Source organism: Centropristis striata, chromosome 7 (genome assembly GCF_030273125.1).
Source record: "Centropristis striata isolate RG_2023a ecotype Rhode Island chromosome 7, C.striata_1.0, whole genome shotgun sequence".
NCBI classification, from domain to species: domain Eukaryota; kingdom Metazoa; phylum Chordata; class Actinopteri; order Perciformes; family Serranidae; genus Centropristis; species Centropristis striata.
This window is the reverse complement of record NC_081523.1, coordinates 24,447,845-24,464,606: the sequence shown is the minus strand read 5'-3', so window position 1 is coordinate 24,464,606 and position 16,762 is coordinate 24,447,845. Positions and strand designations below refer to the sequence as shown.

The 16,762-nt window shown below is 39.5% G+C and overlaps 1 protein-coding gene across 1 annotated transcript in view; it reads right to left on the bottom strand.

The window, feature by feature from the left end:
* Nucleotides 1-3,860: 3,860 nt before the first annotated feature.
* Nucleotides 3,861-16,762, bottom strand: part of pi4kab (phosphatidylinositol 4-kinase, catalytic, alpha b) — a 32,551-nt gene continuing 19,649 nt past the window's right edge. The window contains 29 exon segments of the mRNA XM_059336340.1: nt 3,861-4,930; nt 5,021-5,104; nt 5,210-5,299; nt 5,386-5,545; nt 6,594-6,714; nt 6,859-6,984; nt 7,123-7,227; nt 7,329-7,435; nt 7,527-7,597; nt 7,716-7,859; nt 9,128-9,257; nt 9,362-9,482; nt 9,592-9,645; nt 9,873-10,040; nt 10,893-10,983; nt 11,731-11,930; nt 12,037-12,116; nt 12,285-12,443; nt 12,553-12,680; nt 12,775-12,882; nt 13,080-13,231; nt 13,452-13,610; nt 13,898-14,025; nt 14,129-14,285; nt 14,382-14,474; nt 15,491-15,610; nt 15,865-15,954; nt 16,319-16,402; nt 16,592-16,673. Of these exon segments, the coding sequence (XP_059192323.1) occupies nt 4,879-4,930; nt 5,021-5,104; nt 5,210-5,299; nt 5,386-5,545; nt 6,594-6,714; nt 6,859-6,984; nt 7,123-7,227; nt 7,329-7,435; nt 7,527-7,597; nt 7,716-7,859; nt 9,128-9,257; nt 9,362-9,482; nt 9,592-9,645; nt 9,873-10,040; nt 10,893-10,983; nt 11,731-11,930; nt 12,037-12,116; nt 12,285-12,443; nt 12,553-12,680; nt 12,775-12,882; nt 13,080-13,231; nt 13,452-13,610; nt 13,898-14,025; nt 14,129-14,285; nt 14,382-14,474; nt 15,491-15,610; nt 15,865-15,954; nt 16,319-16,402; nt 16,592-16,673 (3,364 nt within the window). The 3' untranslated portion in view covers nt 3,861-4,878.

Genomic DNA, 16,762 nt, shown 5'->3' with positions numbered 1-16,762 from the left:
TGTTTGTATAGAGAGAGTGACAAAAAGAAAGAGAAGGAAGGCGTTTTCAGTTCGTAGATTAGATGATTTTACCCAATTATACGACTCATGCATGAGCTAATATAAACAAAAACCCCTCAGTTTATATGCACATGGTGGATAATCACTCACATGTGCTGACAATTCAAATATCAATCCCTCCAACACGGCCACACACATTTACCGCCCAAAGACTGACACACACACACACACCTCACATTAACACACACTGCATTTCACACTGTCAGCATCAATACGTCTTTGTATGGTATGAAATCCAGAACATTAATTACTTTTCTTTAAAGCATCACCCTCTCATGGTTTGATTTTAATAGACCCGGAAATTTCAGTTAAAGTTTAACTCAGTGAGGCAATGGAAAATGTTGATTTATTATTTCTAATTCTGTCTATCTCTTTGGTCAATATCCACATTCATTTGATGTTTATTTATGATATATTTTATGTCTTGGATTTTTCTTGGATGTTTTCTTTCTCTCAGCTGTGAAGTTTTTTGAATGAACCTCTAACAGTTAAGGTTCCTTTAATTAATGACAGCATATGATTTTATAAGATTTTATTAGATATTAAAGACGATTGCCGCCAAACTTTGTCGTTGTGAGCCTGCAGCTTAAAGTTATGTGTTACTCTTCAGCTATAGGACTTATTCAGGCAACAAGCCAGTGCAAACGTCCATCCTGCTGTATGTTTACACACACACACAGACACACACAGACACACACACATATATACACAAAACTACAGGGATTAGATCAGTACACCTGTAAGACCACAGGGAGTAGCCATGACAGTCAGTGATCTGATCTCATCAAAAATACATCAAGGTGTTTCCTCTCTGGACATCTGTATGCAATGAAATATTAACCAAATAGAGTATCGAGAATCCACCCGTAAACAACCATCAACACGTTTTTCTTAAATTAAATCTTAAGGCTTTTCATTAAAAGTGCCTGTATATCAGCGGTGAAAACTGAAAGCATGAGCATGAGAGTGTGCTGTCAGGGGATCTCTGCCTCTCTGTGAGTCTTTCACTCACTCTTTCATCTTGTACTCGTTGTTTGGCCTCCAGCGCATTGACCCGAGCTGTGTCGGCTCTTTTCTCAGGGCTCTCACTCTCCTCTGCTGACACATTTACGAACCTGTAGGGAAATCTGCCAATTTGTTAATACCTTTTTGGGTTGTGCTGTTTAATTTCAGGCTTTTTGCAGCATCAGTGTATTTCACACAAGAAAATACAGAACATAGAAAAGGAAGGAAGTTAAGACTAGAACTTCTCATTTACATCAACTGAACAGGAAGATCAGCAGCCATTTTTAAGTGTACCATTTCCATTGCAACCATTGTAGCCAAGCCCCCCTGAAGCGAGCCGGGACAAATGAGGCAGTGACCAAACAGTGGAATTCCAGTTTCCAGGTCATGTGATGCCATGACGCCCAAAAAGCTATACAAGACTTACACTGGGACTTTTTTTTTTCATTGTCACAACCCCCACAAAATGATAAATTTTAGTATCAGAATCGTACAATAAAATAAGATTATTCCCATTCAAGTTAGCTGTATCTGGCTTAGTTGTGTATAAAAGTGCATTTAAAAGAAACTGTAACAACTAACAACAATCAGACAAAAACATGGCAAAGAGTGCATTGTCAGTTCTTCTTTTTATTTGATATAGAGGATTCCAGAAAAGCCGGCACCCCAGGTCAGTGTTTTACAGCAGAAGAAACAGGTAAGCACATCTTAGCATCCAGTTCATGCTGCTTTCAGAGGGAAATTCATATATATATATTGCCAAAGCATAAGTACAACTTTTTCCAAATATTTGGACAACAAAAAAACTGTAAGATTTGAGAATCAATAAAACAAAATAGATACATTTCATAAAATATATGTGACAGACAAATCAATGACAAATATACAATTCATTAAGTAAATCAAGTGAATAAAGACACGACAACAATATCTGAATGTGTCAGATGTAATATTGTGTAGTAGAGGAGTGGATGTGTTCTATGTGTTGTGCTGGTTTTCTCTCAGGCTGTGACAGGTGCTCACATATCTTGCTGCTTCTGTGGCGCTGATACTATGTTCACCAAGTATATGCTGCATTTTAGTTTGCTCAGAGAGGGAAGCAAAGTCTGGGACTTTACATCTCATTTTTGTAAAGAACTTTGTTCTGATGTCTTGGTATGTACTACAGTGTAGTAAGAAGTGCTGCTCTGTCTCTACCTCTCTCTGTGGACAGAGCTGACACAGCCGGTCTTCTGGAGGCAGCCAGGTCCGTCTGTGGCGGCCGGGCTCTACGGCCAGGCTGTGATCACTGAGTCTGAACTTAGTCAACGTCTTTCTCACTTTCCCATCAGTCACAGTGCTCACATAGTTTGACACTGTGTATTCTCTGTTCAGAGCTGAGTAGTTTGTTTTGTGTTTTTATGGTAGATGTCCAATAGTTAACATAATGTTCTTTTTCTTTCTTTATGATTTGGTTTGTCCAGATTATGTCAGGGCTGTCCTGAGAGGAGCTGAGCCTCAGGACCAGCTGGCTGAGGAACTCCTCTCTATGTTCTCCTCTTGATGGAGAGCTTTGTGATGGTAGGAGTTGGGGTCACTTGTTTTCAGGTGTTTGTAGAACTTGATTGCTCTTTTTTTGGATCCTAATTAAAAGGGAATTGGCCTAGCCCGACTCGGCACCCATTGTTGGGGGTGTTCCTGTGGACTGTGAGAATGCTCTTGCAGATCTCAGTGTGCAGGGTTTCCACTGGGTGCTTGTCCCATTTGTCAGAGTCTTGATTTACAAGAGGGCCCCACACTTCACTACCATGCAGTACAATAGGTTTGATTATAGATGTGAATATTTTGAGCCAGATTGTAACAGGTATATGTTTGAAGATTTTTTTGATGGCATAGGAAGCCCTTATTGTGTCTACTCTCAGAGGGAAACAGTTTGACATCTGTAATGTGATGAGTCCTGATATCACGTTAGTATTTTATGTCTTATCAGTGAGAACCATCTTTAAAACAGCACTGAATGCTGTGGTAGCTGATGGTTAAAACTGAGTGCTGTCTTCTTTGAATCAATCAGAAGTGGCTCCCACCAGAACATGAACACGTATTACATGTGTCATTATGTGCTGCCCTCTGGTGGAAGTAAAAATGAAATACAGCAATTGAGATTGCAACATTAAAGTTGCTGACAATCATTATCAAAGATAAGTGAGGCACTGCTTGTGATAAATAAGTGGAGGAGGAAATAATCTTGGTTGTGAATTACTTGAATGAGAGGAAAAAATATATAAATATAGGGCCCAGGAAAGCCCACGATTTAAGCAATTAATCAATTTTTTTCCTAATGTTTCCATTCACTTTCTTTAAAAAAGTGTTCAGTCCTTTTTAAATAATGTATCTTTTTGTTCTTAATCTGTGAAATGAGAGCCCAATTAATTGATATTTAAAATATCACTTCATTTCTTTATGGATGCCTTCAAATTCAAAGTGCACTTTGAATGCACTTCATTCTCCAGACACTTTCGTTGTTGCTAATATTTGACCAGACTGTCAAACATTTTCTCCTTGCATTTAGTTTACTGAATATAATTCAAGTGTTGTGTTGATACAAACTGGCATTTAATGGGTTCAAATGTTAAAGATGAATGAATATTTGTCAGTTATCATCAGGTCTGAAGTTCATTAAAAAGTAGTTAAAGTGGAAATATTATTAATTTATATTTCTGATGCAGACATGTTTTATCCCCTAAAGACATTGGAGCAACTCGTAAAATAATTTCAATTAGGATTTTTTTCCAAAATAAAACACCACCACAGGACTGTTCCTTTAAGTTAATAGATCTTTATTTGATTTCATATCTTATGCATTCTCATTCAAAAGGCATGAAGATAGAAAAGGAGACAGAAAATGGGCCATGGATATAAATATACAAAGAGAGGCAAAATCTTTACAATCTGTAACATTACACAAAGGCTTAAGCTATCCATATGGACATGGGGCACAGCACTTTGGATTACTAAAGTAACTTTCACCAAAAGCCACATTGGACGCAGGCTACATGGTAGTTAACACTTAACTTCATGCAACTGCCCAACATTCAAGCTGTGTCTTACCTTCATCAACAATAAACAATAAAAAAGTCGGATTTATGTGCATTATTTTCCCTCCCCCTTTGGCAATGCTAAATATACAAAACTCTCAGAACTTGTGTGCATCGTTTCTCCCGTGGTAATTGCAAATAAGAAAAACCAAAAATACAGACAATATATACAGTCAGTCGTCACTGTTAAATACAAGACAAGTACCATGCTACAGATCAAAGAACTCTGACTGGTCCATTAAAAAGAGAAGCACAGTACAGTCAAGTACGAGATGACAGAATAGGCCACATTGGTCAGAACTGAAACCGGTCTACTTCAGCTACATCAAGTATCCAATTACATTTCAAACCCCATCTAAAATCAACAGCTTTAAGAATCCACATTCACAAACATTACAAGTGATTTAAAATTGGCACAAACTCTGTTTAAGTATTTACTGAAAGTGCAGGATACCAAGAGTTTGGTTTCTCTAAGTGCACAGAAGTCAAGATGCTAGTGCAATAATATAATAATAATTAATAACGACATTCGTTTAACATAAAATAATAAATAAGGGAACTAATATTAAGAAAATATGATTGGAGAGGAAACAAGAAGCAAACACAAAGGACAACATCCAACGATCAGCAGGAACAATGAGCCACAATCTTCAATGTTGAACACTAACAAAGGCACAAACGCACGCACGCACGCACACTATGTACCGGCCAATATATGCACATGCTTAGGCACAGACGTTTAGTATGGGATCTGGTTTTGGTAATACTGGATCATGTCGTAGGTTCGACTCCTGGAAGACAAAGAAAAACGCAATTGGACAAATGTGAATAATGCTTTCTGGAAATCAGTAATAACAACAATGTTTAGGTTTAGTACCCACCTGTTGCTGAGGAAGCAGTTCTGGATAACTTTGATGATGAAGGAAGCTGCATCCTTCTCACTCAGACCAGGGTTGAATCGCTGCCTACATGTGGAGAAAAAGTGTATGAGCAACAGCATTGACACTCAAACTGCTTATTCGAATACACATTTACACACCAATGCAGACACATCCACACGCCTCACTCACTTGAGCAATTTGATGGTCTGTCCTCTGAAGCAGGGAAGGCCAGTGTCCAGCATGAGAGTCACTAAGGAGACCACTCCGTCCATGTAGGGTCTGATACACCGGAGAAATGTTAATATTACATGTCAGACATCTTTATGGCACAGTGGCCACTTGCTTTAACATTTCCACACACTCACCTGACAGCCAGGTATCCCCGCACACACATCTCCATGAACCATTTGAAGGGCGTCGCCTCCATCTTCCCACCCATGATCATCACCATCTCATCGGTTAGCTTGATATCTGGCTCCCAGCCGAGGTTCCCGCCAGGAGAGCTTTCAAATATGAATCCGAAGTCTGGAAACACACAGACAAAACGCAAACATGATGCTTAGGTTTCTTTTTTGAATGTTCCAGTATCATGTTGTGGAATGGTACAAGATAATGTATGGCACTAAACAATCCACTCAAAACAGTTGGTAAGAACTGCAGGAAGAATAAAATCTTGGGTAAAAAAGGGTTATAATTTCAATATTGTCTCAAACAAAAATAACCTGTGGTAGAAACCATTTTCCACAGATAATTAGAAGTTTCTTTTTTAGATTGTTGAATCCATCTTACTCCCTTCCATGCAGCCATCAGTATAATGGTGTGTTCCCAACAAATACACGGCAAGATCATATACAAAATCAACGGATATTATATGACATGGCTAATGCGAATATGCAACATTTTTCAACTTGCACAAGAAATTTGCATGACTGCGTTGTGCAAGCATATCAGCATTGAGAGTCTAATGATGTCACTGATGTTGTGAAATGTCAGAAATGGAGGAAAAAAATATTGTTTTATTGTGCTTTATGATAGTAGCTCATACTTGTCCAGACTGAACAAAAAGGAGGTTGATTGGAGAAAAGCAAGCCAGGACGTTGTACTGTCTGGTAAGGTCTGAAAATATTCCTGTCACTTGATTCCAACTAGCTGTTTTACTTCACTGTGAACCAAATTAGCACTGGCATTAGCCAAAGTTAGCATAACCGCTGGTTTTCTGGACACACTTGTTTGGCTTACTACTGATTTAGATTCAACAGTTTATGTTGGCAGAAAGAAACGTTGTTGTTATCTACATGAAGGTAACACAAGTGTTTGGTGTGAACACAACAAGAGTAAATCGAGTCTAAAAGTCGCAGAACCTTTTCAAGTCAGGCAAGCCATGACAGTGATAAAGTTATCGTTTATATAACTGTGCAAGTCATACTTGTTAATAGGCTCTTGATAACTTATCAAGAGGCTTGTTGGAATATAGAATAAACACACTGATGTATCTGATTTGGCTTGGACAATATTAGTCCGATAGAGCCCTAAATTCCCTAAATAAGCGCACAAAGAAATACACACAACACACCGATGTGGATGAGGTGTCCCTGGCTGTCCAGCATGATGTTGCCATTGTGTCTGTCTTTTATCTGCAGCAGGAAGAGCAGCAAGCTGTAAGCTGCCATACTGCGGATGAAGTTGTACCGTGCCTGGAAGATAAACAGTAGAAATAATATCAGTTTAAAAATATTACTAAATAATGTGAGCACTGGGGAATATGGTATAATTTAACAGGTGTACATGACAAACTGATGACTGGAAAAGCCTGTACAAGGTTGTGAGATGTGAGTTACCTTCTGGAACGCCAGCGTGGATTCATCTCCATACTGGTTCCTGAAGTAGTCGTACATGCCGAAGTCTGTCTGTCGGCCAAGCTGGTCACGAGACTTGCAGTCAGGGATGCACTCGATGACTCCACACTGTAGGGGAACATCAGAAACAGCATTAAAAAGGAGTAGATTGATTATAGGGGAAAGTTAGACTTTGTTTTGGACATTCAGTAACTCCTGTCAGGAAGTAATTTAGAGGAACGTGGGAAAAGTTTGATCTGAACTTACTCCAGGAGCCGTGGCCACCACCCTGTAAGGAAACACGTAGAGATCCAGGCCCACCAGCTGGAAGATGTTCTTAAACAGGCTGATGATCTGAAGAGCCAACATGTCCTGTGATCAAAAAAGGATGAATTGGTAAAGAGAGGGAACGTTACATCAAAGGAGGATATCATGAAGTGAATGTGAGGAGGAGAGGAGTGTAAAACTGAGACCTGTCTGCAGTCGTCTCCCACTTTAAAGATGGCCGCCTGCCAGCAGATTCTCCTGGCCTCCTCTTCACTCTTTGCCTCATCTCCAGAATCTGTGCGACACTGCAGACCTGAGGAGAAACATCACGACACACTGTTTGTCTGTGCACAACATCTGAGAAATACCATATCAACTTTAGGTTAATTTAAAATGAGCAGTACCTTCTTTTTCCAGCTCAATGACTCCACACCTTCTAACTTTGAACTTGGCCAGGTAGGGAGCTTTGGCAGCACTAAACAGAGACACAAAGGGACAAAAAGGTGCTTTTGTAAGTTCAGTAAAGCCATCATATTTCTTTGGAAATTCTGGTAACTGTTTAAAACATTATAGAAGATGATTTTGAGGCCCACCTCTGCATTGGGGTCCCAGATTTATAGTCTATATCCAAAACGATGGCCTCTGGGTTACTGGGAAGATAACAGCCAGGCTGGACTTTGATCTGTGACATGGCTTCCAGGCAGGCTCTCTTCCTCTCCTCCCCTTTGGGAAAAGGCCTGATGAAGGCAAACAAAAACAACTTGAACACACAACAGTTTCTGCACCCCGATGACTCACTGAGACTAGCTTTACTGAGACTAGCATGCATGGGTATCTGACTGAATGGCTTCAGACCACAAGTGACAGTCGGGCTCTGCTGTTATTCACAGAGGGCAGTCACTGGGGTAGACAGTAATACAGAGTGGAATCAGGGGACTGTGGAAGTTTCTCCCCTGGATAGTTGCAATTAGTGCGGCAATGAGTGCCAATGGGAGTTTTGTGAGCCTCTAGTGGGCTGACAAAACACTGTCAGTAAGAGGCAGCAATAATGGGGCCCGTTAGCAAACTTCCAGACCAGTGCATAATCAGAGAGACAGTAGAGCAACCAATAGCTCAACAAATGAACAACAAAAGGGATTTAGAGAGTAGACCACAAGTGGTACAAGGCAGGGAAAGAAACAAAACATCTTAGCTCAGGGGGACCCTTATTATCACTTCATAAACACCTTGAAGATCACCAAGAGGGTTCAGTCTCACAGAAAAGTTAAGCTATAGTACTACTTTGAGGCCTTTGGCAAAGACAGTGTCTTGGCCTCAAAACTTTTTTTTTAGTTTATCACAGATAAATCAGAAGTCATCATCATAGGTCCAGACCCCTCTAGGGAGCACATCTCTCACTTAGTTTCTTTATCCTGTTACATCAAACTGAGTGCAGATATCTAGGTGTTGTCTCTTATTCCAAATTTAACAATCTTTGAACAACAGCTAAAGTCCTTCTTACAATTATGCTTTCTGCAACTTGTACTATCTTGAAAATTGGATATTTCATATCCACTAAAAAAGTAGAAACTGTCCAAACAGGAGAGTCCAAAACCTATTTTAACATCTCTACACCATATATTGTCAATAAAGATGTGCGGAACAAAAAAGGTGATTTGCATTTTCAAACTGACAAATAAACATGTAATAAATAGTCTGAATTGCACAGTTGCATTCTACTATATTACAGTCATGTAGTATACACTATACACTGAACTTGTGTTCAGTGAAATATTTACATTGCTGAATGTTAATGTCTGAAGGGTTGTAAAAGGTTATAAAAGGTTAGGGAAACAGTATTTTACTGAGCTAAAACCAATGGATGTCTTTGGGAGATTAATCTAAAATGTTATGGTAACTTGGGAAAAAGCGCAGCAGTAACTAGCAGTAATTAATAACCTAAAACAGGCTAAAGGCACAATATGTTCCATAGAGTCACATTTTTAAAAAGTAATGTGGTTCATACTTGATAATGGCCGACACATTGGTGATCTTGTTGAAGAAGTCAAACTCTCTCTGGTAAAAGTCTTTGGCCGGGCCAGACAGCGAGCCGGTGATCTCCTCCACCATCTGCTCCAGCAGCTCACCGATGTCAGCTGCAAAGAGACAGAAGATTATAGTGTTTTACATTTGCATGTTTACATGTTGTGGTATGTGTATGTTTGAGTCAGTAAATAGATAGTGAGGGTGAATGTCTCACGGTCTTTTTGGTTTCCTTCCTCATCCAGGAAAATGTTGGTCTTCATGTTCCAGATGAACTGGTGAGCCAGAAGCTGAGACTTCTGAGCAGCCCACAGGATGTACTCTCTCACATAACCCATCTATATTAGGTAGTAACAATAATGAAAGACAAGGAGAGTTCTGGTAATTTCAAAATCATAATGTGTGGGGTTTAATGCATTTGGTGGGTCAAAAAAATCTGATAGTTACCTTGTCGTAACGAAGAGCTTGGACAATTTGAGGGATGTAAAACAAAATGGCATCCTAGAAAGAGTGGGAAAATATTTTACAAGCGAGAAAACGAAAAAAAAAAAAGCCAAAATCCCAGAGTCCCAGAGTAATGAGTGCATCCCTTTGGCTCATTGGTTACAGTTTCATCAAATTTTAGTTAAGACTAAACTATTAGGCATTGAGGAAATAACTAATTTTATTGCACAGTAAAATAAAAACTAATCAGAAATGACAACAGCTGATTGTGTATGTGAACGTACAGGAGGAAAGGAGCGGAGTACTTTGACCCCGTACTGGGCTGTGAGGGGGTGAGGAGGGTACATGGAGGAGAAGTAGGACAGTCCAGTTGGAGGATCTGCTGGAGCCCAGCACAGGATGTGACTCAGCTCTGGAGAGTCAGCATCAATTGTGTGCCACGTCACCAGGAACTGAAGAAAAACAAAACAAAGGAATAAAATTGAGCAATATGTCAAAAAACGATTCAAGTTATATAACATTTAAATCAATGCTTGGAAAGTTCTACTATTATGTGCAGCATGTATTACAGGATCCATATTTCAGCATTAAGTATGACAGCAATCTGATGCAAGGTTATGACCCCCAAGCCAGATGGTGTGCTAACTAGCCTCCAGAGGAAACTGTGTTTATTAGTTACTAAAGTGACTGAAATAAACAACTACAAGATGTCAAGGACGATCAGCCGCGAAATGCCGGTGGCCTTTGGGGAAAGCCATGCTCTGCCTCCCCTGCTTCTTCTTCAGACAGGTAGCAGGCTCATTAAGAGCTCAGTCAGGTAGAACTAAACAGAGAGGACTGGAGGAAGCTGTAGGGAAAGAGATCACTTCAATAACACCAACTTTTCTCAAGTGGCAAAATATGGCCACTTCAAAACAAGTGACAAAAACAAAAACTTTTTTTGCTTAACTTTTTTTCATGGCGGGAAGTCATATTCCTTAGTTGTATAAGAAAATGTTAAATGCTAGAAGTCAACTAGAGTCAATGAAACAAAGTTGTGAGTTTGGCCACAAAATATACCAGGTCCATTGTATATTATATATATATATATATTTTAAATTTTGTCCAGGTGCTGAAATCTCAACTCAAAACTTTCTGAGCGTAACAGAACTTAAGCTCACTTTGTGTTTATCCTCGTCTGATTATATTATTATGATTATGCTCCAAATACTTCAAAATAAAAGCACCATGAAGGACATTAAAAGAAACACCAGACACACAGCTGTCATTCTTCTGTTTTTTTAGTGACACGTTGATGATCTCACCTTGACTGCTTCAGGAACATCACACACAGCAGCCGGATCCATTCTCACCAGGCGAGTCACCTCAGCAACAATGGCCTCAGTGTTTTTAAATCTGAAAAGCAAACAAGACAATTGAGTAGGTGCTACCCAGGAAATGACATTATCTGTTCTGATCATTAGCATTTGTGTCATGAGTGTAAGTATATAAGTATAGATAAAGGCAGTGTTTTGCAGGTCCACATCCCACTTAGCTTTATTCAACATCAACAAGATCATTAAGGCACAGTCCTATAATTAAGTCATGGTTTATGTAAAAGCCATTTCTTGGTAAACGCAGTATATATGTATTAAGTAAAAGAGTAATTAAGTGCATTAAGTATGTGCTTTAAGAACTTTTTCATTCAGGTACAAATTCAGCTCTTTACACACAGATGTAAGATGATGTCACAAGTGCAACTCGAGTATCATTCAGCTACTTCTTGATGCAATACAGGGCAACAATAATTGTGTTTCATTTCAATTGGGAAGAACATTTTAAGCAAACTTTTGATATGTTGCAAAGAAGATAAGCAAGTTTAGACATTTCTATATCTTATTCAGCGCATTAACTCCTGCTCAAGCGAGCGTAAAAACTTTTTTGCACAAGAGATACATTTTGTTGTTTACATTTAGCTTTTTTAATGTGATACTTTAAAATGTATATGAAAGTAGGTGAATGAAAACATGGCTAATGTGCAGAAAGTTTTGCCTTTTACAACTTAACTTAATAGGCGACACATTTTCAAATGTGTTAAATAATCTCTATTACACTCTCAGTTTGACATTGATGAAAGATGTAATGCATTTCGTTTCTGTGTACCTGGCAGGCAGCTGCAGGGCGAGGTAAGGTGCTATGCTCCAGGCCAGGTGGATGTTGTCCTTCCACTGTTTCTCCGTCAGACTGATGTATTTGGACCTCCAGTTAGCAATGCTGGTCTCCACCGACTGTTCAGTAGCGATAGCAAGCTCCTGAGTGGATAACGGGTTGTACCACGTTGTCAGCCGCTCAATCTCGCTGGCCTTAAGAGAGACAGAGAGGGATCTAAATCTAGACACGTGTGATGTGATCTTCTTTATTATCACATGTTTGTGGACACAGATATAGTGGTTGAGAAAATGTAAATACCAGTAAAGCCAGTAAAAGAGTCCGGCGTTTCATGTAGTACTTGTGCAGCTGAGTGCCTCTGTTACTTTTTTTAGACAGTCCTGAAACAGTACAGGAGCAAGACATCAGTAACACAGTGACAGAGGAAGTGTCATATTAATGAGCCTGTTTCATCTATGAATAAGAAGCAGATGGATATTAAGTTTCAGTTTGACCACCTTTGCAGCAAATGGTGTGTTCAGCACAGCTTATTTAAGTTGGCATTTTACCTGACTTCTTGGATATGGTGGACATCCCAGAGGACAGAGGGTAGGTGTTGATCCATCCCTGAGTCACCTGCTGCCTCTGGCCCATAGCTGCATCAAGACTGCTCCTGCTATCTGTCCCTCCTACCACGGACAGGCTGTTCACAGACATGTCTTGGGGATCTGCAAAGGAAAACAATCCACAGATAAAGTGTGAATTCTCCGGCTGTGTGAAGTTTTTGATTTAGTTATTATTATTTAAAATTTAGGCCACTGTTCTCTAATGTGGCACCTGGGGGAACCAGCTGGTTGGCTGCCAGATACTTCTTGTCAGACTGCAGGCTGGCATAGAACTTGATCATTATACTGATGTCTTCTCGCAGCCTCTTATCTGTCTGAGTGGGAAATTTGGGAGTGACACTACACAAAAACAGAGATGGTAAAGAAGTTAAAGAGAGAGACCATTTTAAAAGTTTAGATTTTTGCCTATAAAACAGATTAGATTTTTTCATACCTGAAGTAGTCAAAAGCCGTGGAATAAATCTTCTCTCGAAGAACATTTCTGATAGTGGCGTTTGTCACAACATCAGCATGCAGAAGAGTCAGGCCCATAGTCAGGAGTCTGCAATAAAACAAAGTGATGAACAAATATCAAGTTTAGGATTCAATATTTCTCACAGCCAATCATGGATCACAGCATGTCAATCCTTAAAATGTGAATTTGTTTATCAGTTACCTCTCCAAATCAATTCATCAAAAATGTACACATTGCAGGAACGAATTAACCGAGCAGCAGTTGTAATAAAAGAGACATGGTACCTGAATCTTGGTCCAATGGCAGCAACATGTCTGTTCAGGCTGCTTTTCGGCCCTCCTACACTCAGAGACAGAGATCTCTGTAGAATGGAGGTAAAAATCTCCACCTGGTCAGCACTGCTGTACTTGGCAATCTCAAACCTCTGCACCAGAAACTGGAGGGAAACAGATAGGGGGAATACAGAGGTTATAGTTCCCCAATCCTTATACCTTTGAAATGATTACCGATCTCTATTTTATGAAAAATATATAAAAATGACAGAATCTTTAGTGTAGCACCACAGGATAACAGCCTAGTCGGTTGGTGTACATGAGCATGTTGTGTAAATTTTACTGTCACAATGAAAGTGAAATACAAAGCAGTGGTATACTGACCTCTATCCAGAGGAAGTGAGGGATGACGTCAGGCGCACAGGGTGCAGGTTGACTCTCCTCTGACACAGCCAGAGGGCCGGCCTCCACCTTAGCCTCCGAAAACAAACCCATCTTCAGCTCTACTGTCATCTGCCAAGCTCCTGCCATCTCACGCATGAACTGGGTAGATGGACAAGAGATGATAATAATTAGTCTATTATACAAATATATCTCAACTGAGATGCATTTTTTTCCAATTCAAATTTTCTGTCTTTTCAATAATAGCCACATACGTAAACATTTCTGTAACTTTTCTTTAAGTAAATAGAATCAGCTGAATATAATAAAGAATAAAAGGAGACATAGTGTCATCTTTTCCAACCATCAATTGGCACATCTCTAATTTCTAAACAAGATACAGATCAATTTAACAATTTCTTTATACTAAACATCATAAATATACGTACTGGCACTTCCACCCCGTTGTGTGCAGCCAGGAGCCATTCCCAGCAGGCAATGGCAGTTTCCATGCCATGTTCTGTAAACATCTTCAGAGGAGACCAACACAGGTGGTGCAGGAGCTGAGGATTGCAGTCTGAAAGACAAAACACAGAAACTTAACATACACAAATTATAACAAAAAGAAAAAAATGCTGAAAGACATTGAATATAAAATTAAAGTCGGGAGAGTCGCTCACTTTTGGTAGTTATAAGCAAAGCGGCCATCTTGAACATGGCCTGGGTGAAGGCCTCTGGGTCTTTTCTGTCCAAAGCGCTGGTCATCTGAAGGATCATCAGCTTGTTGAGGTCTGATTGGCTTTGAGTTGCCTCTGAGAACTGGATCATACCAGCCACCTAGACAGCACATAAACAGACAACAGACAGTCAAAATTAAACTGTATGAGCAATGTCCAAAAAAAGGATATCACCTTTACAAAGTTAAGACTTTACCTCTCCTGTGTAGCGGTTGCGCAGGTTGAGGGATGCCATAAAGTTGGAATAATCCTTCTTCACACATGCTGGTCTCTCTGTCAGCTGGGTGGTCTAATGGAAAAACACAGTTAAGGGGCCACTTAGGGCCATACGGTCACAAGCTAGGACAGTAGAGACGTAGCTGTACTGTAACACGTCTGGCTACACTGAAGTATCATGCCTGAGCCCTGTCTCTCTGTATTTAGAGTTCAGACCAACCTGAGGGAAAGCAGCCTATGGTTGGCCACATGTTGCAGGACAGCACCAGCACGACCAGTTAGCCAAATGGGCAACCAGCCAACAAAACCACCCGTCCATTGCAGATAAGTAACCAGGTAACAGCAAATCCGCAAACCAGCCAAGAAACCGGGTAGGTAGTTCGGTGCAGTTTAATAAAGACAAAATACAACAAATGAAGCAAATGAAAAGACAGATACAGCAGAATGCAAGCCCAAGAACACAAAGGCAATGCATAGCAAGCAAAACAATGTCACACAGACCAGTAAGCATGCACACATTGACATACAATGCTGTAAAAAACTAGACAATTAGTCTCCCAGTGTTTAGATTTTGATTATAACAAAACACATATATTTGCACAGAGGATACAAAACACTTCTGCTGAGTGTTAACAAAACTGCAAAGGCTTTGACAAAGCAACTAAAAGGTATGTTTGTTAACCAAGAAAGCTGTTAATGTTGAACAAATGTTAATAAGCATCAAATCAACAAGCCTGTAAGGCCAAATGTCGGGAACCCATTAATGTATGTATGCAGTATGCAGTGTGTAATGAATCATTCTTGATGTAAAAAAAATACCATCACAAGGTATTTTACTTCCTGAACCTTCCTCAATGTTAAAAAACATTATAACAAAAATCTTTGGTAGGACTGTAAAAAACAGATACCATGCTTATGTTGTCATACTGACATATGTTCTGCAGACTTCAAATATACTAAAATGTGACTTCACAAACCTCACAATAAATTTGATATCTAAAATTTTGTCTAAATTCAGAATGCACTAATCTGGGGAAACGGTTTGTGTGCAAGCATGGAGAGATGCCTGCATGTGTGTGTTAGACTCACCCCTAGTGTAGTACTCTGTCTGTTGTAGCCTGCGAAGTGCAGTATGCTCTCTGTGGCCATGGCCAGGCCAGTGTGCTGGGACAGTCCTGACACCCAGTTCTGATGCTTGTTCAAATACTCCTGCACAAGACACAATATACAGCTAAGAGACATGACATTCAGATAAGGAATCTTTGTTGATGATAACCATTTGTATGGAGCTTTGGAACCTTTTTCTTAAAGGGTTTGTTCGAATATAACTACAGAATCATTTCAAAATAAAAATCATTATTAAATTGCAACTTATATCCTCCATGTATTGTAGCAGATCTGCTTTTCTTTTTTATATCAGCCTATAAAAAACACCTGTTGGTTGACCTCTAAGAAGAACTCACCTGTAAGTGGGACTTTGTGACTGAAGGGGCCCATTTCATTGCCTCCTTCAGGATCTCACCACAGCGAGCAGCAAAGTCCTTCACTATGCTCTACAACGAGATAAGAAAAACATGTATAACCATTTATAAAATGCAGACTATTTAAGAAATACAGATGGTTAGACAATAAGTTTCAATAAAATGTATCCCAACACAAAATGTTGATTAGGCACTCTCTCTTAAAGATTTCTGTTGGTGCATATTAATTAAAATATATTTTGTTTTTTGTTAGTTATTAAAATCATGTCTATTAAAAACATCACGTTAAAATCCATCACAAATGACAATTTAGCTGATGAACACATTAAACAATTCAAAAAAGTGTAGCCTGAGCAAGAAAGAGGCCACTTCTTCTTTAAACCCAACACTGTGCTGTCCTCTAGTGGTCGAAAGTGTAATTACAGGCCACCCTTACCTCTCGGGCCTCGTATGTGTCAGGAACAGTGATCCTGTAAGGAGTGTCTGGGATGTCGTAGTAAGGCTGATCCTTGTGGATGTCCTGAAAAAACAAAGAAGACATTTCTTAGGAACTGAAATTTATAGTTGCACTTTTCAAAATACCAACTAATATAAATAATTCAATCTGCTTTTGTTCCATGCCAGAAATGTTTTCTTTTTTTTACCATTGACAGGAGAATATTCCACACAGGCTCTGTGCTGTTCACACAGGCCCTCCATTAATACTTACAGCGCTTAGTGACAGAGAGAGGGTCTGCAAGATGTCCAACATAGTCTTCAATACACGACCGCTCCAGAGCAGATGGGGGAAACTGGTAGAGGTAAAGCACATGAGAAATAGGATTCATATTGTAAATACAATGATTTAAAAATGTAGACAAACAAGGTTCTTCCATCATGA